The sequence below is a fragment of the Chionomys nivalis genome, chromosome 4, assembly GCF_950005125.1.
Source record: "Chionomys nivalis chromosome 4, mChiNiv1.1, whole genome shotgun sequence".
NCBI lineage: Eukaryota > Metazoa > Chordata > Mammalia > Rodentia > Cricetidae > Chionomys > Chionomys nivalis.
This window is the reverse complement of record NC_080089.1, coordinates 36,423,622-36,450,490: the sequence shown is the minus strand read 5'-3', so window position 1 is coordinate 36,450,490 and position 26,869 is coordinate 36,423,622. Positions and strand designations below refer to the sequence as shown.

The 26,869-nt window shown below is 41.2% G+C and overlaps 2 protein-coding genes across 2 annotated transcripts in view; one reads left to right on the top strand and one right to left on the bottom strand.

The window, feature by feature from the left end:
* The window catches only part of Siae (sialic acid acetylesterase), a 34,259-nt gene extending 18,771 nt beyond the window's left edge, over positions 1 to 15,488 (bottom strand). The window contains exons 1-4 of the mRNA XM_057767062.1: positions 15,283 to 15,488; positions 11,493 to 11,654; positions 6,788 to 6,963; positions 1,151 to 1,289 (exon numbers count right to left, since the gene is read on the bottom strand). Of these exons, the coding sequence (XP_057623045.1) occupies positions 1,151 to 1,289; positions 6,788 to 6,963; positions 11,493 to 11,654; positions 15,283 to 15,349 (544 nt within the window). The 5' untranslated portion in view covers positions 15,350 to 15,488. The remainder of the gene's footprint in view (positions 1 to 1,150; positions 1,290 to 6,787; positions 6,964 to 11,492; positions 11,655 to 15,282) is intronic.
* A 31-nt stretch (positions 15,489 to 15,519) lies between these two features.
* Positions 15,520 to 26,517, top strand: Spa17 (sperm autoantigenic protein 17). Its single transcript, XM_057767060.1, has 5 exons — positions 15,520 to 15,638; positions 17,199 to 17,379; positions 22,065 to 22,135; positions 23,611 to 23,688; positions 26,038 to 26,517. Exons 2-5 carry the CDS (start codon positions 17,226 to 17,228, stop codon positions 26,182 to 26,184), a joined length of 450 nt encoding a protein of 149 aa, XP_057623043.1. The 5' UTR covers positions 15,520 to 15,638; positions 17,199 to 17,225; the 3' UTR covers positions 26,185 to 26,517.
* The last annotated feature ends 352 nt before the right edge of the window (positions 26,518 to 26,869 follow it).

Sequence of the window (26,869 nt, the reverse complement as noted above, 5' to 3'; positions counted from 1 at the left end):
AATGGTGGGCTCTCGAGAGCTTGGTGAATACACTAATACTTAAAAAGGGAGGAACAAATAAAGTCTCTGAGGGAAAGCATATACAAAGTAAAAAAGAAAGGGCCTAGAAAGAACACGGAGACCACATTTGAAAGGAAGGATTAAGGAAGCAAAGAACAGGGGTGAGGGGGTGGCGGCAGGAGAGCTGGAAAGAATTACCACACGGTTAGGAGTGGCTAAGGGCAGTGGTCAACAGTGCCAAGTGCTGTTGAGGTCACAGAGTTTATAACGAGAGCAGTAACATTAAGGTGAACAAAGTGTTGAGGTGTAAGATCCAGACTACCACGGACTGAAGAATGGACCATGTTGCTAGGCAATGGTGGCGCACACCTTTAATTCCATCACTCAGGAGGCAGAGGCCAGCAGGAGGATCTTGGAGCTCGAGGTCAGTCTGTTCTATAGACGGAGTTTCAGGACAGCCAAGGCTACACAGAGAAGCCCTATCTCGAAAAAAGAAAAGAAAAAGAAAAGGAGTGAAACATGTCAAGGCAGTGAAGAGAATGAAAACAAAAGACTCTAGAAGTGTAAAGCAACAGGAAGAGATGGAGCGTCATGAGACGATGTTGGCTCTGTTTTAGTTTGTGAAAAGAAAGAGCAAGGCTAAACCCTTAAAGTAGGAATTGTGTGTCTCTCTCACTCTCTGCCCTGTCCTTGGACTAGTGCAGAGCCTGTGGCAGAGGAGGCAGAGACACGAAATAAAGACTCTGTATCGAATGGAGAGAAAGGGCAGAATAAATCTGATGAAAAAGGCTCTGGAGGAAGCTGGGTAGATCCAAATTCACTCTAAGAGGACATCGGTAAGTTATACTCAGACACAGGAATGGGGGCGGGGGAACAGAGGGTTACCATGAGGGAGGAAGATGCTGGCCCCCCTCACGCTAAACAGCATTAATACTGTTCTAAAGTAAAAGCAAGAGCCCTTTCCTGAACACCAGGGGAAGACTCAGGGTGGACATGAAACATGAAACCGTGATCACCAGGGATGGGATGGACACCCAATAGGAACAAAAGGATCGTTCTGTAATAATAAGAACCAAACTGAGGGGTTATGGGTTCTGCTTAAGTCACTAACCCATTCCCTAGAGACGTGCAGGCTGAAACACTCACTTACCTGCAGTGGGCTTGGACCACGACAGGTCAACCTCATCAAGGTCCTCCAGTTCCTCCTCTGCCTGGACGAGGGAGACAGAGAAGATGCGCACAGACTGGTAGGCAGCACTGTCAGACAACTCCTTCGAGGCATTAAAGATCTAGAAAGATCAGAGGGTCCATTAACCCGAGAGACAGCAAGCTGGCTTGTAGCTTCTCAGTTAACACTTCTTGCAATCCACTGAGCTCCTTCTAACACTTGGATAGGCAGAGAATAAAGGAATAACCAAATCAGAAATGGGCTGGACCCAAACCGTTTGGGTCCACTCTAACCAATGGAGTCCATGATGAATCACAACTCACAAGCAAGGGGACCCGGCATCTGCCACAGCAGGTCTATACGGGACAAGAAGAGCTGTGCCGGGGTGCAGCTAAAGAACACTATGTATTACATCACTGTCTCCCCCCGCCCCCATGGTTCTGAGGACTGGATCTAGGGCCTAGGGCATGCCTGGTAATCCTTCTACCACCAAGCTACACCTCCCAGCCCATAGTTTAATATGAAACTAAAAGACTTGTTCCCTCTGGTAACTGATTCCGGATAACACAGAGTCTCTGAATTAACTCCTTTTAACAATGGTGTTTAGGGGCCGGGCAGTGGTGGAGCATTCCTTTAATCCCAGCACTCGGGAGGCAGAGGCAGGCGGATCTCTGTGAGTTCGAGACCAGCCTGGTCTACAAGAGCTAGTTCCAGGACAGGAACCAAAAGCTACGGAGAAACCCTGTCTCGAAAAATCAAAAAAAAAAAAAAAAAAAAAAAAAACAATGGTGTTTAGGGAGTGTCTGCGGAGACAACGTAGACCATGACTTATTTAATCTACATACCATTAATAAAGAAAAGAATTACAAAGAAACACACAAGAGAAATGACTGTGGAACCTAGGTTACTCTCCTCTTGATCCTGGGGCGGGGCGTAGTCACTAAGGAAAAGACTAGCAAGAGAGGTTATCTGAAAAGTGCTGCCAGGGGAAGGTTCAGGAGAGTCCCAAGGAACTAAAGAAAGAAACGTGTCTGCCCAGAGATACCACATGTCCCAAACCACCCCATGAGTCTTCATGACACAGTGGTCTGGTGCTATTCTGGGCAAGACTGTATGTGCCGTACTGAGTGACTTACTCATCAGGCCTGGTAAGCCTCGTTCCTCTAAATCTTAGGAGCACCCTACTTCCTTTCATCGTGGTCTCTTGCACTCTTGTTGGGTTATTGTTTGGGGTTTTGTCGTTTCTATTGCTGTGACGAAAGACCATGACCAAAAAGCAAGTTGGGGAGGAAAGGGTTTATTAGGCTCACACTTCAGCACTGCTGTTCATCACTGAAGGAAGTCAGGAAGTAACAAGGCAGGTTCCTGGGGGCAAGAGCTGATGCAGAGGACATGGGTTGCTGCTTACTGGCTTGCTTCCTATGGCTTCCTTAACTCACCTTCTTATAGAACCCAGGACCAATAGCTCAGGGATGGCACCATCTACCATAGGCTGGGCCCTCCCCACTGATCACTAAACGAAGAAATGCCCTACAGCTCAATCTTAAGGAGGCATTTCCTGAGCCGAGGCTCCTTCCTTCCTCTGATGACTCTAGTTTATGTCAAGCTGACACATAAAACCAGCCAGCACAGGTCTGTTGATGTTGTTTCCTTTACAGTAAAAATCAAAGGACAACATCTTGGTTTGCTTTTGTATTTGTGTGCGCATTTGCTCCAGAGTACTCTCTATCCCTCAGAGCAGTCAGCTTCTCCTAAGACAAAGGACCAACAGGATCATCAGGAAGGTCAGTTACCATATGCCTCAGGGAGCAGGCTCTCCAGCTGGGTCCGGCTGCCACAGCAAGGCACAGGAGTCCAGGGTACTTTGCATTGGCCTCCAGCCACAGAGATGGCAGCTGCTTTGCTTTCCCTCCCAGCCACCGCAGAGAATACAGCTGGCCTTCCAGCCCACGATCCAGAAGAAGGAAAAGGAATAAAAGCAGCCAGGGTGCCCCCTTGGCATCTCATTGAAAACTGCTGTAGAATCGCCTTCGAGTTGACTACTGCACTGGCTGTAGCCAACAACACAAGCAAATACAAAGGAAATTGCTCTTGGGTCACTGTGGGAGCCACAACCTGATGTGCCTCCTGGGCGGTATCAACTCCAGCTGTGAAGGTCTCCATACTTAGGGCAGACATCACACACAGTCACAGGAAAATTCCACTGGAAATTCTGATCTGTCTTCAGGAGCTTACCTGGCAGGTTTAATGGAAAATGGATGGCAAAGAGAAACAAGCTCACAGTGTACTCTGGCAGGGAAATTATTTTTTAGCGTTAAGTACCTGTAAAAAAGTCACCTCCTTTGAAATTCAGCTCTGCACCGAGCACGAAGCATCGTGTGTTGCTTCCATGGAAACAGTGGATGAAGCTGCTTTCATTCCCTCCACCCACACTAGCTTCCGCACTGCCTGGGAACGCAAGCAGCTCATAGCAATGAGACGCCAGCTTGGGGAAGCAGGATGGGAGAACATGCTACTTGTCTTCCAACCCCATTGCTGAGTCTGCCTGGGTAGTGCCAGGCCAGTGGAGTCAGGGTGGCTGGCATACTCCTGTATTGTTACCAGCCCAGGGAACTGGATTCAAAACATTAACTGGAAGGCTTCCATCTTTTCTCATATTTGCCAGAACTGGAAAGCCGGGTGTCAACAAAAATGGGGGTGGGGGAAATTCCTGCTGTACCTGATGACAGTCACGTCTGAAATTGGTCCCCGTTCCCAATACCACTGCCTTTTTGATGGAAGCATTTCCTCTGGGATGTTGGCAGCAAATTTAGGAATAAAGAGATTTCAGGAAGATTTTCATTTAAATGACACTTGGTTTCCCTGTTGATGAAAGGGAAGCTTTCCTCCATCTGCTGAGATCAGATTTCATCTCATCAAACACCTCAGTATAATTATTTCCCTACCAAGTATTTAAATGAGGATGTAAATGAATACCAAGGTATTTGAAGTCATTAAGGCTGCCTGGGCTGAGGGAGAGCACCGCTGTCTCTCCAGGGACCAGACCGGTCCCCATCAAAGCAGCTGCTCACCAGTGTTCATTTTGTAACCTTTGTACCACATTCTTGAATTAATGAAGACACGCCAAGAATCGATTTCCCTCAGAGGATCTAAGCAAGGGGCCTGCAAGGGGGAACAAGACATATGTGTAAGTGTGTATGTATGTGAATGTGTGAAAATGTAAACGTATGTGTGTGCTCACACTCACACATGTTGTGGATGGACATCTAGTCATCGACACAGAAGAATCTGGAGATTTAGTACTTTGTTTCATCTTCTACTATATCAGTTCAGTTCTAAGGTTGAGGTTAATAATTGTATATAAGCCATCCGCCATACTTCCAAGAATCTGCTACTGGAATGTGGCACCCATCCCTCTCTTCCGTATATTAATTTCTCTATATGTAAAATAAGAAAGAAGAGATTGTCAAGTGATGGGCAATTTGGGCTTCTTGTCTGATACTGGCCATCTTTTCCTAAGCTTACTGGAAATAGCTGAGTCTTAAGACCTACCCTGAGGTGGCAGATGAACATTTAGACTTTTCTCCATTTATAAACATCTCACTCGGTGTTATAAATAACATTCAGCTTTAAAATTCCATTTTACCCTAACAACAAGATGGGCATACAATCTGCCATTTCCTTCTTTGAATGTGAAGAGGGGTAGGTTATAGTGAGAATCTTACCTCCTCAAAAAGGCACATGGAAGGAGGAAAGGGGAGAGAGACAGCCCTGTGCTTGTGTGCTTGTGTGCACTGGGAATCTGGACAGAGAAAGGAGCAAAAGCATCAAGGGGGAGCCGTGCAATGCATGCTTCCTATCAAAAGAGAAGGCTCTGCACTGTTAAAAGATTGGAAAATGTGGCTTTCAGTACTATTGCACCTAAAATGCTGCCTTACAAACTAAGTGCATCAGAGAGAGAGAGAGAGAGAGAGAGAGAGAGAGAGAGAGAGAGAGAGAGAGAGAGAGAGAGAAATACATATGTTTCAGATAGAATCCTCTTTTCTGTCCCCCTCCATCTCAGAGCTCTCAGCCCAGAGTTAATTCAGAAGATGCTCTAGAAAATTCCAGGCAGAAAGAAAGTGTTTACGCTTAGCAATCAAGATCTGATTTAGCTTGACAGAAAATGGGATGGGATCCCTTGGCATAGTCTGCTATTGAGAAAGTTACTATATAGATACAAACAGATCTGGTCCATGCCTTTCTGTGAAAACACAGAACTGCAATTACAACATGGGGGAAAGCACTGCTTTCTCTAATGACTTGACAGCAATTCCACTTCTGTATAAAACCATGATTCCTAGCAGGATAAAACCTCACATCTGTATCCATTCAAACATGCCAAGAAGGTCCAGGCCAAGCTTAGCTTAATAGGCATTTCAATTTAAAATACTTCCATATATTTAATTAAGGCAGGAAGAGTTCACAAAATACTGATTAGAAAACTATATATACAAAAAGTCAGATTTTTTTAATTAGTTAAACATGGGTAAAATGAAGTAGATTTGTTAACTTTTTTTTTTGATTTTTCGAGACAGGGTTTCTCTGAAGTTTTTGGTGCCTGTCCTGGAACTAGCTCTTGTAGACCAGGCTGGCCTCGAACTCACAGAGATACACCTACCTCTGCCTCCCAAGTGCTGGGATTAAAGGCATGTGCCACCACCGCCCGGCTTGTTAACCTTTTTAATACCACTGTTTGGCAACAGGTTTTCCTAAAGGGAATAATGAAACTATAAAGAATAAAAGATGTATAAACAAGCCAGGCAGTGGTGGCACAAACCTTTAATCCCAGTCCTTAGGAGACAGAGGAAGGCAAATGGCTAAGTTTAAAGTCAGCCTGATATACAGAGCTAGATCCAGGACAGCCAGGACCAGGGCTACACAAAGAAACACTATCTCAAAAAAAAAAAAAAGGCTTAAAATATATAAAAGTACTCTAGTCTCCACTTTTTTAGTGATTCATTTTCATTTTATGTGCATTGGTGTTTCTCCTGCATGTGTGCCTGTTGGCTCCACTGGAACTGGAGTTACAGACAGTTATGAGCTGCTGTGTGGGTGCTGGGAATTGAACCTGGGTCCTCCGGAAAAACAGCCAGTGCTCTTAACCAGTGACTCATCTCTCCAACCCCTCTAGTTTATACTTTTATCAAAGAGAGAATTGAAAAAAAAGCATGGCTTGGTTGTACAGATTCCTAAACCTCAAACTTAAAATATTTCTTAAAAATAGAAAAATGGATAGTCAAGAAAGGCAAGAAGAGATAAATCAACTAGAAAAGAAACTCAGTTTGGAGGATAGAGCTAGGAATAGCGGTAAGCTTTTACCTCTTTAGGGAGAAAACTGAGTATATAAACACAATTAGTGCCAACCAATAACTCCAATTTAATCAATAGTTCGCTTCTTTAGGTTACTAAATAAAAAAATTTAGTATGAAAGCACTCGGATTAGATCTTGCTCATGATAAGCACTTAGTAAGTAAAAACAGCCTTCCTTTTCCTTGTTAATCTTTTTCCCTTCTCCTTCTTTTCTCTTCCTCCCCATTACCATCAACATTCATCATCAGCTGAGACTCTCCGAATTACCTGTGACACAGTCATCTGCATGTTACTCTGCCCACTGCACAGCCAGACATCTCCAAATAAGACATCGTGAACCCTCAGGGTGACATTCGTTGTCCCCAGAGTCTGCTGTGCCATCACTTCAAAGGGTCCCCCGGGCTCCATGGGATCCAGCAGCACCATCCAAGTGTTGGAGTGTGCTGCAACAACAACAGACTCCAAGGAATTAGCCAACCAACCACCCAAAACAAAGTCAAACCCCGAACATACTCCATGTGTGGCTATGCCCAGGCTCTGTATGCAAAGCTATAGGGATTGGCCAAATTCCAGACAAGGGGGATGGAGCTGTCAAGAACAGCAGCCTTTTTATCCTTAATCTGTACCAATCCACTCTTATTTTTATCTAAGGCGTTTACAGGAAAAAATTAGTTACCCAGTTATAATCCTAAATTAGGAGAGAAAAAAATACAGATAGATTAAAATTCGAGGACAGTTAGTTTAAAAAAATTTAAAAAACACAAAATAGAAATTCTCATTACACTATCCAACTGTCAATATTACCATAATCTAATCTTTCTGATTTACCCTGAACTAACTTGCAATTATCCAATCAAATGTGAGCACAGGCTAGGACTCATTTCTACTCTAAATATTCCCTTTACTAAGCAGAATCACCCTTGTCATCCACCCCACCTCCTCGCACGCTGCTAACAAGTATTAACATTGCTGGTGGCACTGGGCTCTCCCATTAACGAACAGGTGCGTGGAGAAACGAACACGTCAACAAGTAGTGGGAAGCATATAAATTAATCTCTGCAAAAAAGATATTTTAACGTGCCCAGTCGATTAGTCAGAATGAGCTTTTGGGACTCCACTAAAGAAAGGAGACGCTACGAAAGACCCTAATTTAGGAATCCCTGGCTTGCTCCCTGGGAGCCACACCTTCCACTGCCCTTCTTTCCGGTCACTGGATCACTGCAGTCACTGTCATACTCAGAGATTTAAAAAAAAAATTGTCTTCCAAGTGGCAAAGTATGCAAGAAAAACAACAAGAAAACATAAAAACAGTAGAACAGGGAAATACAAACATAGAAAAGGCAGAGAAAACATTTTAACATAAAAATGGTCAAACATGAACTGGTTTAACACAGTTGCCGTCACATCAATCTAAATTCAAAGGAAAAGAATGGGGCAACAGAGCAGTGGAAAGTTATTCTCCTAACCTATGCGAAGAAATAATTATGTAGACAATTACATAAATACCACCCAAGCACCTACTCCATGCTGGGCAGCCGAGGCTCTTTCTAACCAGAGACAGCTAAGCAGAAACAGATGCCCAGATGCACACTGGAAAACTAGGAAAAACTGAAACCATAAAGGGTCACTTAGAATGCTGGAGAAATGTCTACATATTTGGCCTCTGAAAAGCAAAAGCAGCTGAGCTTATTGCTCCCCTCCAGGAGGTCAGCAAAGCCTAGGACCACGTGCTCACTATTGTATTTCTCTGACCAATAGCCAGGCATCAGTGTATAAAATTCGTAATTCCACCTAAACCAGAAAAATCACTGTTTTGGAAACAGTGGGCAGCGAGTACAGATTGAGTCGCACAGGTGTGATGTGCTCCGTATGGCTCACACTTCTGAACAGGCAGACGTTCCAATCTGTCCTAATACAGGCTTGCCAAGGTCTTTCCAGGCTTCCTGCACTGACACATCTCCCCAAGACTACTCTGTTCTCCCGCCACTAACATTGTTCATATGTGCTGATGGGATCATGTGCCAGAAAACTTAACACAGGACTATGTCTTAGACTTCTACTATTATCCAAGGATTCAGAGGTATTAATTGGGTATTTTCCCTTAGCTTGTAGAATTTTTATTCAGACATAAAAAAGAATAAAATTATATCATTTGTAAGGAAAATGGATAAAATAGGAAAGCATTATATTAAGCAAAATAAGTCAGACAAGGACAAATATCACATCTATCACAAATAATCTAGATTTAAATAAAATATATTCAACATAATACGAGACATGAAAGCAGAATGGACTACTTGAAGGGGGAAAGGAGACAAGCAGTTAGAGTCAGGAGGTGGAAGATGGGTAAAGAAGTGAATGTGAGCACAATATAATTATACATATGCATAAAATGCCAATAATAAGACCCATTATTTCATATGCTTTCAAAAAGGAGACTGGGGATATAGCTGAGTTGATAGAGCACTTGCATAGCATGCACAAAGCTCTGGATTCACTCCCCAGCACTGCATAAACCAGGTGTGATGATGGTTCATGACTACACTCCCATCCTTTAGGACTGCGGCCCTTTAACACAGTTCCTCATATTGTGGTGAGCCCAATCACAAGATTATTTTTGTTGCCACTTCATAGCTGTAATCTTGCTGCTGTGATGAATCATAGTGCAAATATCTGATATTTCTGATGGTTTAGGCGACCCTGTGAAAGGGTCAAAGGGGTCACGACCCACGCTTTGCTGCCTTAGGACACAGAGGAAGAAGGACCAGAAGCTCAATGTAATTCTCAGCTACATAACATATTCAATGGCAGACTAGGCAGAAATCACAGCAGTCTTGGAATTCTTCACTTTCAGTGCATCTCACAAACCACAAAGAGAGACTGGAGGCTGGCTCAGCAGTCAAGAGTGCATGCTACTCGTGTAGAGGACCTGAGCTTGGTCCCCAGAATCCACTCTTAGACATCCTTGTCCCTTCTCCAGAGACCTCTTTACTCTCACCTTGAGCCTTCATCCCCACAGCCATACTCTCAAGTCCTCACTGTGAACATCTGCATATCATAAGAGCCTGCCCACAGCTCTACCAGCCCTATCTGATGGCTGTCAAACCCTTTCGATCTGCTTGTGTGCTTTTATTGCTTAAAATCTACTGATCCATGACTTATGTGCTTTAGCAAAGATACAAGCCTCTATGCTGTCCCATCTACCGTCATCCACCACCAGTCACTTAGCCCAGTGTCCCAGAACAACATACCTCCACGGCAATTCTCCAGTGTTACACATGGTCTCCTACCCCTGTATCTAGGACTTGTGCCTCCTCTTTCAAGACAAGTCTTAAACTAAGTCCATTACCCTGCTAAGCTCACACACACACACACACACACACACTATCCTTCCTTATAGTGGCGCACATCTCACATAGCTATAAGTGTTCTTTATTTTCCTGCCTTCCCTAACCTGCAGGCTTCACTAAGGGAGAGGCTAAATCAGTTTTATGTATCACCTTATCACCAGTACCTCGCACATAGTAGATAATAAATATTGGAATAACTGAGTAAATAATAGTAACAATAATAGTAACAATAATGTCCACCCAAGTTAATGTGCCAAACACTGTTTTAACTAATTTATGTGTTTACTCATTTACTCCTCATTATCATCCATTAATAATTAGTACCACTTCTACTTTATACATGGAAAACACACTGTCACTTAAATATTTGATAATATGTCTAAATTATATACCCAGAAATGACAGAGTCAGAATCAAAACCTAGACCGTGAACTCTAAAGCCAAAGTTATTTAGCAGATCTCCAAATTGACTCTTTTTTTAAAAAACGCTAAGACTTTTTAAGAAATTGTGTGTGTGTGTGTGTGTGTGTGTGCGTGTGTGTGTGTCCATGCGCACCATGTATATGTACGCACCCAGAGTAAACAGAAGAGGGCATCAGATCCCCCCTGGAGCTGGAGTTTACAGGGCCTTATGAGTCACCCAGTGTTTGAGTGCTGGGAACTGAACCCAGGTCCTCTGCAGGAGCAGCAAAAGCTCTCACCCACTGAGCCGACTCTCTCGAATCTAGGACTGCCTCTCTGGCATGTATGAGTCAGCTCAAATATCATCTTCATTGGCAGCTTTTCCATAGCAACCACGCTGAGGTATATGCCTCTATTCTGTATCTCATAGAACTCCACAGATAATTTATCGGTGTTCATCAAACTTCTGCATAATCTGTTCTGTTCAATAAGGTCCTTAACAAACCCTTTGAGGCTTGTTACCATTTGTGGTATCTTTGGTGCCTATTCACATAGTAAATAGACAAATAAAATAGCTTTTATGGCCGGGCAGTGGTGGCGCATGCCTTTAATCCCAGCACTCGGGAGGCAGAGGCAGGCGGATCTCTGTGAGTTCGAGACCAGCCTGGTCTGCAAGAGCTAGTTCCAGGACAGGCTCCAAAGCCACAGAGAAACCCTGTCTCGAAAAAACCAAAAAAAAAAAAAAAAAAGAAAATAGCTTTTATGGTTGGATGGATGGATGGATGGATGGATGGATGGATGGATGGATGGATGGATGGATGCATGTATGGATGGATGCATGTATGGATGGATGCATGTATGGATGGATGCATGTATGGATGGATGCGTTCATGGATGGATGCATGCATGGATGGATAGATGGATGGATGGATGCATGGATGCATGCATGGATGGATGCATAAATGCATGGATGGATGCATAAATGCATGGATGGATGCATGGATGGATGCATGGATGCATGGATGGATGCATGGATGCATGGATGGATGCATGGATGCATGGATGGATGCATGGATGCATGGATGGATGCATGGATGCATGGATGGATGCATGGATGGATGGATGGACAGCCTGAGCTGGAGCTATAAGCATTCATTTTTCAGATAATCCAGCAGGTGGCAGAAGAAGACAACAACTGAAGAGAAAATGGGCTGCCTTACCTTTCACACTGGTCACTTTCTTCACGATGGTTTCCTGACCTTGGCACAAGGTCACTGTCACTGTAGCTCCAGGTGTACCGAAGCCCCAGATCACCGCCCCTGAAGGCTCCTTCTGCAGCACCATGTAATTATCGATGTATGAGGCAAAGCGAAAACCAACACCTAAAAATGTTGGCAAACACTTAGGAGACTATCATCAAAGAGACTGAGCATCAAGTAGAAGTAACATACAGTCCCTATACAAAAGAATATGAGTCTATGCAAGCCTTGTAATCTTCCAAAACTAGACCGTGCTGCTCTTAACTAAATAAGAACATAATAAGGACAGTTTCCAACAATATGCATCACAGGATAACATGATTATTAAGGAAAACTTAGGGCCCAGGACAACAACCAATGTACACACTCTCCTTCCCTCCCCTTCATAGCTCTTGGTCAACACCCTTCCCCACGCCCTTGCTCTAAAACTTGGCTCTAACACTTAACTTTTCTTTCTAATCACTAAAAATGAACCGTCCACATACCTCACAGATGGTGTTTATAAGAAAACCAAACCACTTCCTTCCCCAACTCTCTATCACTGTGCCCACTCCTAGGAGCTAGGAAAGAAGAGTGATGCCTGTCTCCAGCACAGCCTCTCTAATGCCGTGCCCATCTTCATCTCCTGCCTTCCATCCTGCCACTGCCAAATCCCTTCACATCATTCCTCTCAGCACGCACTGTTGTCATCGTTATTGTCCGGGTTTTTGGGATTTTTGATTGTTTTTTGATGACCCAGGATGAGACCGTGACAAGTCTCCCTGAGAAATTCAGATAAATTCGGGACACAAAATTAAGATCATGGAGAGACAGAAGGTTAAAATCTCAGAGAAAATGTCTCGTCACCATTTCACAGGCAAAAGAGAGGAGGTATACTTGCATATTGGATGCTGTGCTAAGAGTCACTAAGAAGACTGAATAAGAATTCACTTTAACGAGATCATTTCTATTTTTAACTCATAGCCTATATCGAAGTACTTTTTAAATAACAAGCGTTGATCCACATGATCCCAGTGAGCTCACAGAAATTTAACTAGGAAAATCATAAAACTTTCATCCCAATTTGTCTCAACAGAAAAGATTTTTTTTAAATCCTCCAAAGAAAATAATTTACAAAATTAAGGGTTTTTTTTATATAAGCATGATAGGCAGAAAAGAGAATTAGAATTAACAAACAAAGCTGACATTTTCCTCCCTGGAAGCTACAAAAGATGGCAAGCCCCTTAGGCTATACTTAACAGGGCAGTAGAGCTAACGGGGTCTCCTCGCAAGCTTGGTGGCCTATTTATACTGCTCTTAGAATACCAGACAAGTCCCTAAAAATCCTCAGCTCTCTTTCTCACTCAGGAGTTCATTTGATCATGAAGCCTCCGTGACAATCAAAGATCATCCAGAAGGCTTAACAAGCTCACGATGCGTGTACCATGAGCAAAACACTCTAGAACCACAACATCCCAGAATTGCATAAGCAGACTGGCGGCCTGCTGGGGAAACCGGGAGGCATATGTGTGGGAGGGCCCTGTCTCGGGTGGATACAGAACAAAAGCTGAAAAGCAAAGGCATAAATAAGAACTAAGTAGAGAGAGGGCTGGAGTTAGAGGAACTGAGTGAAGAAAACATTGCTTACGAACTGGAGTATGCAGCCAGTAGTCTGTCCACAGGCTGGGAAATGCCTTTTCAAGCCAGTCTGTGTTTGCCAACATGCATTTATAGAATGTCTTTGCGAATGGCTTTAGGATGAGCAAAAGAATTTTAGAGGTGGAAAATATCTTTATAATAATAGTATAATTGTGTTACTGACTGATCAAGAGATATAAACACATAACCCATCAAGGGACTAGGACACAAATAGATTAAGCAATTTTTAAGAATAGTTAGAACAGCTGTGAAGTCAACAAATATCTCTTGATACCTACTGTGTGCCAGGCACTATTTTACACACTGAGGCTATAACGGTGGAGGGAAAATACTACCAATAATAGATTAAAAAGTCTTGCTGCTGGGGATTTTGCAACCTACTAGGAAGTTACACATGTAACAGAGTGCTGAAGATACTGGAGACAGTCATTTCCTTGACTGGCCTCAGAAGCTAGTTTATGATAGAATTAGAATCCATGTCTCTAATTCTGAAGGAATAATTTCCTTTTTGCTTCAGTTAGATCGTGATGATAGTGTAGAGAAAAATTATATATTCTACCCTTACAAAATTCACACTCTAAGCTGGACAGATGTGAAAGATACTGAGGACCAGAAACGGACAGAAGAGAGTCACGCATCTCAAACAACCAGGCATAGTCAAAATGAATTTTTTTAAAGGTGCTGGATTTCTCCATTTGGGAACTGAAGTGGAAAATAAGAACAGGAGCTGTGGGAAAGAAGCAATCATTACAAGTAGACTAGCAAAAGTTTTCAGACAGCGGTTACCTCTGATGAGAACCCAGCAGAGGTACTAATGAGGAGTACCCTGACAGTCTCGGTAAAAACCACAGCTCTCACACTGGGTGGTGAGTTCATAGGGACCCTCATTGTGAAGTGTAACTTTTTGTTACATTATAAACATGAGCAAAAGGAGAGAGTTAAAGGAAAGACGTTAGGATATGCCAGGAAGACGGGAGAGAACTCTAGAGCACCAGTGAACGGCAAGAGCAACCAAGGTCATGTAATATGACCCAAAGGAAATAAAACAGTGACAGACCTTAAGAAAAATAACTAAGAGGAAAACTCCACTGTCTTTACCTTCTCCCCACCTCCTCCAATAGGTTTCCAAGATCATGAGAGAGACAAGAAATGGGAAAGACTGCTAACTACAGCTTTGAAACTCTGAAAGGCCATTGATGGGCTGGGTCTGTCTTGTGCTTAGGTAGAACACAATCAAGCCTTTTCTTCTCACTTCAACCTTCATTTCTTTTTACTGTGGTGAAAAAAATCCAAATTCCTAGCACTCTAGCCAAGAGCTCTACTGCTGAGCTATAATCCCAACACCCCAAATTTCATTTATTGACAGTGTTTGGGGTTCACTCTTTCAGTGATCCAAATAAGAGAAAGGGTGGGTGGATCCAGCTTTAACTATCATTTTGAGTGAAGATTCTCAAAATTTACTTTGAGACAGATTCCTATCATCAGGCACCTCCATGCTGAGAGGCAATGTCCAGTCTGGGTTAGTCAGATGACAAGCTCTGCCCTGCAGAATGACCAGTGTGAGTTAGCCTCCCCCCAGGGCGATGAGCCTTCTCCCTCCACCAATCTCTCTAAGCTGCACCAAAATTCAGGGCTGAACCTTAAATTATTCTGCACTAGTGAGGGGGTTGCATTTCTTAGCCCTAATAACCACTTAAACTAGTAAAATTTAATTCCCTCAAGGCACCCATTCCGATAGAAGCCCTCCCCAAGGGTACCACTGTGGGGGCAGGAGCTGAAGTATTTTGGATGACTCAGTCACCTGTTTCCAAATATTATCTAACTAGCTTCGCCCCCTTCTCTCAGAGCTCTCCTGAAGGCTTCGGTCTGGGCACATAGGAGCCTCCCCAACTTGATAAACCGAAGTGTCCCTTTGCCCCCTATGCTTTAAGTGAAGGACCATGGGTGGGTGGGGATAAAGGCAGCTGACCGCCCAGCAGGACCTTCACCTTCACACCGGGCCTAGGTAGAAAAAGACCAGTTCTGACTCAAACCAGACCTTGAGAGGGAAAGAAGGCCAAGATCCTGCAGAGGATCTGAAAGGGAAGGGTCCCGCAGAGTCATGTCACCTCACCTGCACTTCTGCTGGCTCGAACGATTATGAGCAGCAGCAGGCCATACACAGACCCCAGGGCAACCATGCTTGCGGGAAATCCGTGTCAACGCGTTGGACTCAGGAAGAAGCCCTAGGCAGGGGCGGGAACGGGGGCGTGATCTCTGTGTGGTGGGCGGGGCCTGGGCGGGGCCAAATAGCGGGGCCCCACCCTCGAGTCTTCAGTACGCGAAACCACCCTCGGCACGGAGCGGGCCCTCTCCTTCCCGGCCGCCGTAGTTTAAAAAAAAAAAACAAAAAAAAAAACAAAAAACGGTTACCCAGCAACGAGATAAAACAACTGGAACCATCCGCACCAGCTTGAAGAGAAAGAAGAGGTGAGGCAGTTTCCCCCCCATTCCCTCTCCAACGTGGAGGCTTCGCCTTTTCCGTCGTGTGGCCTAGTCTCTCGGCATCCCCGACACTCCCGCAACCCCTGGAGCGGATAGGGAGCCCGGAAAGTCCTTTCTTGGAGAATCTGGAACGTTAGATCGTCGACGTCCCGCCCACGGTTTGACCCGTCTTCCCCCCCCTCTACCACCCGCGCTTCCCCGCCCGGTTTAGGCCTTTTCACAGATTCGGTATTTAATCTCCTGTTCCCGCCCACAAGAGAGAGGGAAGACTCTCCAAGGTTAGGCCTCGTTAAACCTCAAGTCCTCCCGCCTAGACCCCTCCCAGCGCCCCTGTGTGCCTCTCGGGATAAAGAACCCAATCCCGAAGCAGTCTTTACTCAGTGACCCAGCCCTCTCTTTGTCAGCCACCTTTCAGCCACCAGCCCTTGAATTACAAAATAGAAGGCCAGGCAAACACAGGAAATAAGACTTCACCAAACTTCAAAGGCTGGCTTCCAAAACCACGACCTCTCTTTCTCAGCCCTACCCTAGAATACCTAGAATACAGAGGTGCTTGAAGACTTTATAGGCCATGCTTCAGAAGTGGGGGCTGAAGAAGAAAGTGAAATTTTATTCAACAAATTATAATAATGTCTACAACCCAGACTAGTTTTTTGGGGGGTTGCTTTTGGGGGTCCCCCCGCCCCGAGACAGGGTTTCTTTGTGTAACCCTGACTGTCCTGGAACTCGCTTTGTAGATTAGACTGGCCTCAAACTCGGAGATTTGCCCACCTGTCTCCCAATTACTGGGATCAGAGGAGTGCTCCCCCGCCCCCAGCTGACCAGTTTTTTTGTTTGTTTTTTACTTTTAAACTTTCAACAGTTTCTTCTTAGCAATGTAAACGGGACTATATGGAGCTTCCCAGCAACCACTGTCTCTTAAATATTGCCGAATAGCAAAAGCAACCTCACCTTTTAAGGACAGGAAGACAAAGTACTTAATAGCTAGGGAAAACTGTGACTCTCTGAAAAGATTGATTTGTCTAAAGTAGTGGATCAGCATTTATAATACTATAATTCTCGGGCTGTGATATGACACGCCTTTAATCCCAGCACTTGGGAGACAGGACAGCCAGGGCTACATAGAGACACCTTATCTCAAAAGGGAAAACAAAACAAAAATCCAGTGATTCGTGAAAGAGTTAAAAACTCCAAAAGAAATGGGTAGACTTAGAGGGTTGAATTTTGTTTTCATTTATTGAGTGTGAATGTCTGAATGGGTGCAACCCTGGGGACACAGCCTGCCTATGGAACTCGGAGAACAGTTTGTGGGAGTCAGTTCTTGCCTTCCACAATGTGGATTGCAGGGATTTCTTTCCAGGCTATCTTTACCTACTGAGGTAGTTCACCACCAGACCTGGATTGTACGAACTTTTACTTTTAAAGCCCAAAATATGTGTGTCTGTGAAATAATTTGAGTTGTGTTGTGAGTTGGTTTGTTGTAGCTGTGATTATGTACTTTAAATTAGACACATTAAAATTAGATACTTTTAACTAAATCTTCAGGTACCATAGGCAATTCTTTCCAAGGAGATGTCGATTCCTTTCTCCAACACCCACTACCGAATTCCACAAGGATTTGGAAATCTTCTTGAAGGGCTGACACGGGAGATTCTGAGGGAGCAACCGGAGAATATACCAGCTTTTGCCGCAGCGTATTTTGAAAACCTTCTAGAAAAAAGAGAGAGTAAGCTCTTTTTTAAAAAAATAGGAATTTTTAAAGGAACTAAGCATTCTGTTATGGTAAAACTTACAATTGAAGAATATACCTGTCTTCAGCCTGTGATCTCCATACATATGCAAACACACGTTCACACACCCTCAACACACAAACACACACACACACACACACACACGTACCCACACACATGGGAACACAAAAACATACACATACACAAAAAAGAGAACAATAACAACAACAAAAACTTAAGATCGTGTTCATTGTGCAGAAAGCCTTTATGAGACAGGTTCTTGCTATTGGAAACAGTATGTACCGGTTCACTCCCCAGGCCACTCTCGCAGCCTTTCTCACATCCAGGGTGTTGAAGGAGGCGGGCCTGTTCCTATGCATCTCTGTTAGCTGACTGTCTGTTCTTCCTGAGAGGATAATTTGTGGCTTTCTTTAAATTTTGATTCCTCTCATTTGAAAGTATTATACGTGTTATAAAAATATTTTAACACTCTTTAGATTAAGTAAATTAGTTTTTTCTGGAGTATATGAAACTGTTCTTCAACGAAGACACAGAAACAAACTGCTTTGGCAAGTGGATTGCCAGTTGGGGAAGGTAATTTACATTCTATATGCTCTCCAGGTCCCATCCTACATAGAGACTAGGGTTCACGCTAATAGTGACTTTTTGATTTCAAGCCAAAGTGAAGTTCCTACATTCCCTTTCATGAAGACAATCTTCAGATCCCAGCCTTGAAGATTCATGACTATGAAGGTCTGGCCCAGTGGTCAAAGAGGACCGTTACAATCGTAACTTTGTACTGAAAACCTGTTCTTTGCCTGAAACAATCCTGTTATATAAGCTTTGTTATCATTACTTTGGGCAAAGGAGATTAGAAATAGCCCCAAACAAACAGACGTTCTTTTATAAATCATTTTACAAAGAGAAGAAACCCAGAGCAAGGCAAGAATCCAAACAACTCCCGTACACACAAACAGCTCCCCCCTGCCCATTATGATCCTACCTTTGAAGAATTCAAAATTTCACCAATTTCCTGATTACTGCCGATCTGTCCCATATTTAGTCAGGGTGCGCAGCCTGCAACGTTAGTGGGGAAAGGCTATTAAACATGTTTGATTAAAAGTAGTAGTTTTATGAACACGAATTTTGTTATTATAACAGTAATTTTGCAAATTCATGCAGTAAAAATCTTTGGTCATTTGTTTAACTTTAGAACTCAGGAACATACCACTAAAATCGTATTTGAGTCATTGTTACCAGGTCATAGTAATAAAAACAATTGATGACGAATGGCCTCAGAATGCAAGCTCTCTGATAAACAAATGACTAAAACCTTTGAAAAAATTTAACCGCCACACCCACTTCCACCTATATCAACTACACATGAATTTCCAACTGACACAGTATAAGAATTTAGCCTTCCCAAGCAAAGGCAAAATAAACGATTGTGGGTTTCTCATCCAGTCTCCCACATTGCAAGAATCCCTTGCCACCATTTTTCACAGATGGTTACTAGGCTCCATTTTTTTGTGATGGGAAACCTGTTAATATACAATGTAAGTGGTCTCTCCAATCAGTATGGAAAATGAACTTAAATGATGTGATATAAAAATGAATAAACAAAATAGCATCAATTCTTTATGGCATAATCCAGATAAATTATAACCTGACTCCAAATTTAAACGTGAAAAAGAAACCATATAGATGCTAGGAAAAAACATCTTGCTTGCTAAGTTGCCTTCGTTGCTTCAAATCCAAATACAACAGGGAACAAATTGATAGAATTGACAACATAAAAAGCAAACTTGTATGTGGCAAAGCACCATGAAGAAAACAAAAACGCAAATAGCAAACTGAGAAAAAAATGCTTGCAATTTGCATACCAGTAAGTTAATAAACCTAATAAAGAGCTTGTAAAAATATTGTGTTGTAGCATATGTATACCAGGAGATACCAACAAACAGTTCACACAGAGGTAAGCACAGATAGTCCTTAACATGAAAATGTAGTCAGACTGGCCCATAATAGCAATTCAAATCAAAATGTCACTCAGCTAGGGATGGAGAGATGGTATAGGGGTAAAGAGCACTTACTGCTTTTACAGAGGACCCAAGTTCAGATAACAGTAACCACTTCTGGAGGCTCACAACAGCCTGTAACTACAGGTCCAGGGAATCTGACTTCCTCTTTGTTTCCATAGGCACACACACACATGAAGAAAAATAGAAGAAATTATACTGAACTGCCATCAGCTACTCCTGCATCGTACTGTCAGAAAGTCATGACTTTGACAGTATGGTTTATAGATACAGCTCAGAGAAATAAGCCCTTATACCCATTCCTACTAAATATGTAATACAAAATCTAAAGGAAAGAAATTTTGCAATATATGCCAAAATTCCATATTTGTTTAACCTGTAGCCCAGACGTTGAACCTCTGCACTTTTCATTACAGCATTATGAAAACAACCCAAATATACATATTAGGTGTTTTGTTTTGCTTTTTAAAATTTTTGTGCTGGCAAAACAGTCTTCAACTAATACCTCAAATTGTGAACCAATGTAGACCTTGCCTTTTTAAGTTATCACAGGTATTTGTGACAGCGATAGAAGCTGACTGATATGTAGAGTTATTCCAGAAACTTGGACCTGTATGTTAAAGAATGAATCAAGCAAGTATGCTAGTCTTATTGGGAATAAAATTTGGAGTGTAAGAAAATCTAATTTTATAGATAGTTTAATAAAACCATGTAGTCTTGAATTTAGAAATAGCAATGTGATCTTTTCTCTTTTAAAATGGAAGCAGCTCAGAGAGTGAAGGCACCTGGTGAAAAGCCAGAAGACTAGAGTTCAACTTCCAAGACCCACATTGTGGAAAGACCAGGCAGATTCCTGAAATTTGCCATCTGACTTCCAACCATGTGCCATAGCATGTCCGTGCCCATACATATATAGAGCATGTACTCACATACTCATGCATGTATGCACTATTTTAAAATGCACTTTTTAATGGAAGTCGTTTCTGGTAGATTTTGAAACCTCAAAATCATGACTAACCAAATGTTAGTGGACATCTGTCCCCTATATTATCATCCCTGAATACCAATTCCCATGAGTCAGACTTGCAGTTCTATACACATGGGATAAATATGTAAGATTAGGCTGGCCATCTTTCCATCCCAGGAAATAAGCTCCTAACGATTTCTAGGGATGCTAGCAAAGACCTGAGCAGCATCCAAGCACCTGGATAAGCTACCACTAACCAGATTTTGGACAAAGAAAGAAGTAAGAAAAAATAATAAAACTCCATGGACCAGAATTCACCCAGATTACTAAATATTTGTGAGATCATAATACTAAAATCAGTCACAGAATTCATCATTGTCAGGCTTCCCAGGAAAGTGCTGGGAGCCAGCTGGTTATTCAGAGAGCTGGTAAGGGAATCAAACCTGTAACCTTTTTTGTAAGAGCCATATTTCAGGGTAACCAAATGGTTGCCTGTTTTCTTTATTGAATCCACCCAAAAATAAGTACTGATTAATTTAGAACATTATCATTTTGTACCCCTAAACAAGTTAGGGAACACTCATCATGATCCCATAAAAATTATTTAAAGGTTAGAGAGAGCAAGTTATGACTTATCTTCTGAGATTAAGTAGTACTACCAATCAGTATTCTTGCCAAAACAATCAAATCTGAATCAGATGAAACCTGCAACTCTAACTACAGAGAATTTAAGGGCAAATGACCCTGTTAAAATTCCCAATGGAGTCGTCAGAAATAACTGCACTGGAAAATTCCAAAGGAAAACTGGCCCAACTTTATCAACAAATAAATTGCACAGAAAAACAAGGTGGTGGTGGATTTTCCACTAAAAATTCTTTAAAAGGCATAACAAAAGGTAGTGTGTGTCCATTTTGAGGCTCTGATATGACCAAGATATCTAAGTATATTAGACATTGCAGACAGTTTTGGATAGTAGGCTAGATGCAGGATGATTGTAAGGAACTGTTAATATTTCAGATATGGTAATGGTACATGCTTATATTTTAAAGACTATTTTAAAGTTACAAATTTAAATGTTTATAGATGCATTAATATGGTGTTTAGGGTTGGCCGGAAAATAACCAGAAGAATATGTAGAGATAAAATGATAAGCCATGAATTGGCCATTGTAGCCTCTAGGGAATGTGCCCGTGAGGCTTGTCAGAACATCCTACTTTGGGAGTTTGAAAATCTTCATGACAGAAAATTAAAGAAAATTATATTTGGCTAGAAATACTTCTTGTCTATGTTAATTGTCTACATAGTGTGTTTCATTTGAAAACCCTCCCTTATCTTTCACTTTTCCAGACTCCCTGATCCTTTAACCATATTTTGTATGCTTTTATGCAGTTGTTAATGTGTGCTTTTGGTGTCTGTTCACTTGAATATTGGCATTTGTTCTTTCTTTACCATTTTCTTGTGAGTAAATGTCTCCTAAAGGATCATTCAGTGTTAAACTACTCATCATATATTTAATAATTATTTATGCCTGCAGCCCTGGGCTGTTCAATGCCAGTAAGATTTTCAGCTATCAGTAAAGAACCTATGATTTGAAACAAGAAACCTGTATTCCTGTATTGTTCTAGATTCACTGTAATGAACACAAAATAAATATAAAAATATTTTTGTTATTTAGAAACCAACTTTGATCCAGCAGAATGGGGGGCTAAGCTAGAGGACCGCTTCTATAACAACCACGCATTCAAGGTATAGTCCTATGAAGCTACCAGATTTGGCTATTGTCTCCCCCAACTTTCGAGAAGTGTGTCAAGCTTTTTTAATATCTTAATAAAACTTTTTTATAATGAGAGATAATCTTCTAAACTATCTGAATTGAATACTGATACTTAGCATAAATTTAAAGATGACCAATAGGAGAAAGAGCATGATATCACAGAATTACTCTCATCTCTTATTCTTTAAACTTTATTGAGCATCATAAGTCATAAATTATATTTCATAAAATAAAACACTATTAGTCCAACTTTTCCATTTGCATGTTACAAAAAGACTAATTTGAATTAAAATATGATCGTGCATGCCTTTGATCTTAGGACTCAGGGGCAGAGGCAGGTAGATCTCTGAGTTCGAGGCCAACCTGGTCTGCAGAGCAAGTTCTAGGACAGCCAGGGCTACACAGAGAAACCCTATCTCAAAACAGCAACAACAACAACAAATGACAATAAATTAATTTTTTTTAGAATACTACTCTAGACGGCTGAAGAAACACCATTTTCTCAGTTGTTACTCTGACAGAGATTTTAGAGATTGACAAAGTTCAGGCTTTAATGTACTCCAATAGATTTGCAAAATATTTTTGTAGAAGCTGTTACTTTTCATTCAGAAGTGAATTTCTATCCATTTATACCTGCTTGTGTGAGTCTGTTGCTTTTATTTGTAGTTTAACCACGATTATCTATACGCATGAGTTTTTGATTTGTTCGTTTATATTTTTTACTTAAATCAAAGAGATAATATTGAAAATGTTATGTCCTTGTGTCACATAGAAAATTCAAGGAGTTTCTTTTATTTTGGGTTTTTATGGTTTTATGCTATTTATTTATTTATTTATTCATCCTCAATTATCCATGTTGTATGTTAGACTCTCTTCCTGAAGGCAGTGAGTTAACAGTGCTTCTGTTTGGCAGAAGACTGGACTAGTCATGTCAGAACAGACTGAGCTGGCTCCTCCTTTATGCTTATATCTTTTTCCAAAGTGAAACTCACTTTCTTGATTTAATATATTATTGTATGTTAATTGCATAAAATAATGGCTAACATCTTCATGTATGCACATAAGGTGATCATATTCATCCTCTATTACCTTCTCTTCCCAAATCCCCTTCTCTTCTGTAATACTGACTTAGTTTTTAACTTATAATTGTCATTAAAAAGTCAGCCTGGACGGTGGCGGCGCAAACTGAATTAATTTTTAGTGTGAGATGGTGGTTTATGCCTTGAGTTTTTGTTCACTCTTTTCTTTCAAGACAAATTATTATTTAAATATACATATAATATATATTAAAGGTAAATATAATATATATTATACATACGTATATAGTATATATCTTTAATTACCCAATGCTTCTCAATACCTTAACTTGAAGTTTCTCTTATGCAGTATGGTCCAGAGTTTTCTGTCTTCAAAACAGTACCTATGTGGCCCTCTCGTCTCTTTCTAGGACCAAGAACAAACTGAGAAATGTGAAGAAGAAATGGCAAAATCATCTGCTAATGAAGAAACACCAGTTACAACCTTTGTATGTAGTATTTTTCATTTACTTATGTATTGCTATCCAAAATGGCATCGATGAGTTTAAAGTTGTGCACAAAATATATATCAACACACTTTTTTAAATTAAAATCATGCTTTCTAGATGATTAACATTGGTGATAAACTAGCAGATTATTTTCATAAATGCATTCTTCCTTTTAAAAAATCTAGATCAGAAAATCTTTCCATGGAAGAGGCAGACAGATGAACTTGGAACCACCTCTCATCTTTCATATTAATATTCTACTTTGGGAATTTTTCCACTACTTGTTGCCATTGCCACCACACAAAGGCAAAGGTTAGAGATAACTAAAGGAAAACAATTACAGACCACCAAATAAAATGGCCTTACACGGTATGGCTTACTCATACTTCCTGCAAAGTCTACTATAGAAATACTTTCCTGCCTTGATATTCTACATCCAAACCACCTACACATAGGAAAATCCACCCTCAAAGAGACTACCTATTTCTATTCAGTGGTGTGCTAAAGCCATTACTTGGAGATAATTGTGTACAATGCAAAACATCATTTTGATAACTTAAAATACTAAAAGTATTGAGACCAAGGTAAACACTACAAACCAGAGTTTTGGTGGTATTTTAGGAAGGCAATATTGTTTGTTCTATTATTTCCCTGTAGATCCAGTTAAACATTTACCAGAACATTATTACCTGGATTCTTCATAGTCCAAACTAATTAAAAAAACAGGCTTTGTCTGGTGGTGGTGGCTGCGGTGCACGCCTTTAATCTCTGTGAGTTCAAGGCCAGCCTGGTTTACAGAGTTAGTTCTAGGATGGACAAGGCTGCATAATGTAACCCCATTTTTTAAAAAAAGGAAAAAGAAAAGCAAGGTTTTGCATAAAAGAATTCATTCTGTACAATGTCAGAGTTCAAACCTTTGAGTTCTGTTTCATGTCCTGGTATCTCAGTTAGCAATATTGATACCTAAAATGAATATGCGCCTCAGGGGTCCTTGACTTTACACCAACCTTTCCTTACATTATTTAACTAATCTAGAATAATACTACTACAATCTAAATGATCTAACAGTGGCATCCGACGCAATAGGGATTCAGGGAATATAGAAAGGCAGAGTCATTTCCTTACTTCTCTTGTAGATTCTCTTTTATAAGCTACTGCAAGTTTGTGCTATGGTTCCATTGATTTTTAACTTAAGAGTAATTCACTTGCCCATATTGGAGAATCACCTCAAAGAATTTTATGCCTGTCTATTTGTATTTAAAAGTTTAAGAGCTAAACTTGACTCAGTTTGAAATATGAAATAGCATGAATAGCTTTGACTAGCTCAATGGTCCATCAATAGTTGACTGAATAATAAATTTCTGCTGAATGATATCAGTACAATGGAACACAATGTCCATGTCCCTCCCATTAAAACTGAGCAAAATTATATATGAAATAATAGCATAGAAGAAAGAGCCCAGATATCTTCTTTCATGGGGAAAGTAGCTGTAGAGCACTCCAATTAGCATGGTCTCGTTTTAAACCGAAAAACAAATGTGTCTTCATGTAAATGGACTCACAGATAGAGAAATTTTATAAGGATGTATAAACACACACAGATACACACAGAGACACACAACCTACAATAAAGGGTACTCTTTAGGAGCAAGATTTTAGGAGGTGAGAATGTTTCTACTTGTACTACAAGTGATGCCTTGAGGATTTTTTAAATGTGTACTTATCATTTCTGTAGCTTAAAAAAGATATTGAGGGCCATATTTTTTTCAGTTCTACATTTAGGATCCATGAATTTTGCCATCTGTAAATTATACCTAAATTTAAAAGATAAAGAAGAAACTGTATGTCGCTGTTTAACCAACTCTGATAAGCCCAATTTACTAATAGTAAATTGACTTTCTCTTTGATGCTCCACCTCTAAATGTGTGGTTTTAATTGTCTAAACATTTAGAAATTAGAATTAACATCTGTCAGTCTTGTATAATCACAATTACTTCAAAATAGCACATATGCTGGTGTTAACACAGAACAGTACTTACTTCAATAATTCTGCTTCCCCACCCTAAACACAAGGTTATTTCTCAGGAAACATTAAATAGGTGCTGTCTGGAAACAAGAGAAAAGAAGTTGGCAATGATCTTGTATTAAGACATATTGAAGAGTGGCAAGCTGAATGTCTGCTCTTTTGGCATTTAGCCTTTGGTACACACACAGTGTGTGACAATGTATAAAATCCCCCAGGAAGCAACAGACTTCAGATAGTTGCATCTGTAAATTGGTTAAATCTATACATTCCTTTCTATGGCAGCATTCTGGAAAAGGGTCTCACTTTCTCTTCTTTTAATGAAGGAGGAGTTAACTGAGGAAGAAAGAGAAAAGGAGGAGTTTGCTGCTCTCAAAATCCAATCCGTCTTCCGGGGACATGTGGCCAGAGAAGAGGTAAAGAAAATGAAGTCAGATAAAAGTGAACAAGAGAAAGGAGAGGAAGCCAAATGAGGCTACTGGCTTTACCCCCCACCCTAGAAAACATGAAAAAGTAATCCAAATCCATCAATGTTGTGATTGTCATTTTTTCCTCAGTAAGGGAGATTTGATGTAATGGAATAGCATTTGTTGCTGTTGTGAAAATCTGTCATTAGCATTTGTTTAGTAAACATGGAATTGAAACACACCCCATGAAGACTTCTCTGGGACCAGGAGGATCATCTCTACTTGTCCCCAGCCTACATATAAACCCCTTTGAATTCAGCATCTGAACAATAGTGCCTGACACTTCAGACCTTGAGTTGCGATCTGACTGTTATGCCCAAATTTGTGGGTCCCCACAAAAGCCAACAAAGGAGACTGAGTCCCATATGTAAAAGCAAAGAGCCTTTATTTTAATCAAGTTTGCAAACTCGGTCTCTCCGCAAGTCAAATGTATTGGAATATCTGGAGAGCCCCAAGCTCAATTAGAATTGGGTTTTTATAGTAGTAAAGGTGGAGGTGAGGGGTCTCTGAGTCCCAGGACCCCTGATTGGCTGACATTTGTCTAGGGGTGTCCTGGTGAAGTGCTGGCCGGTGTTTCTATCTACAGTGCTTGGAATGCCAGGAATTTCCTTTGAATGGTCTGCTCTTGGGTGAGAGTCGGATAATGCCAGGCATTGTCTCAGGGTAAACTATTGAGACTCTAGGCTCCATT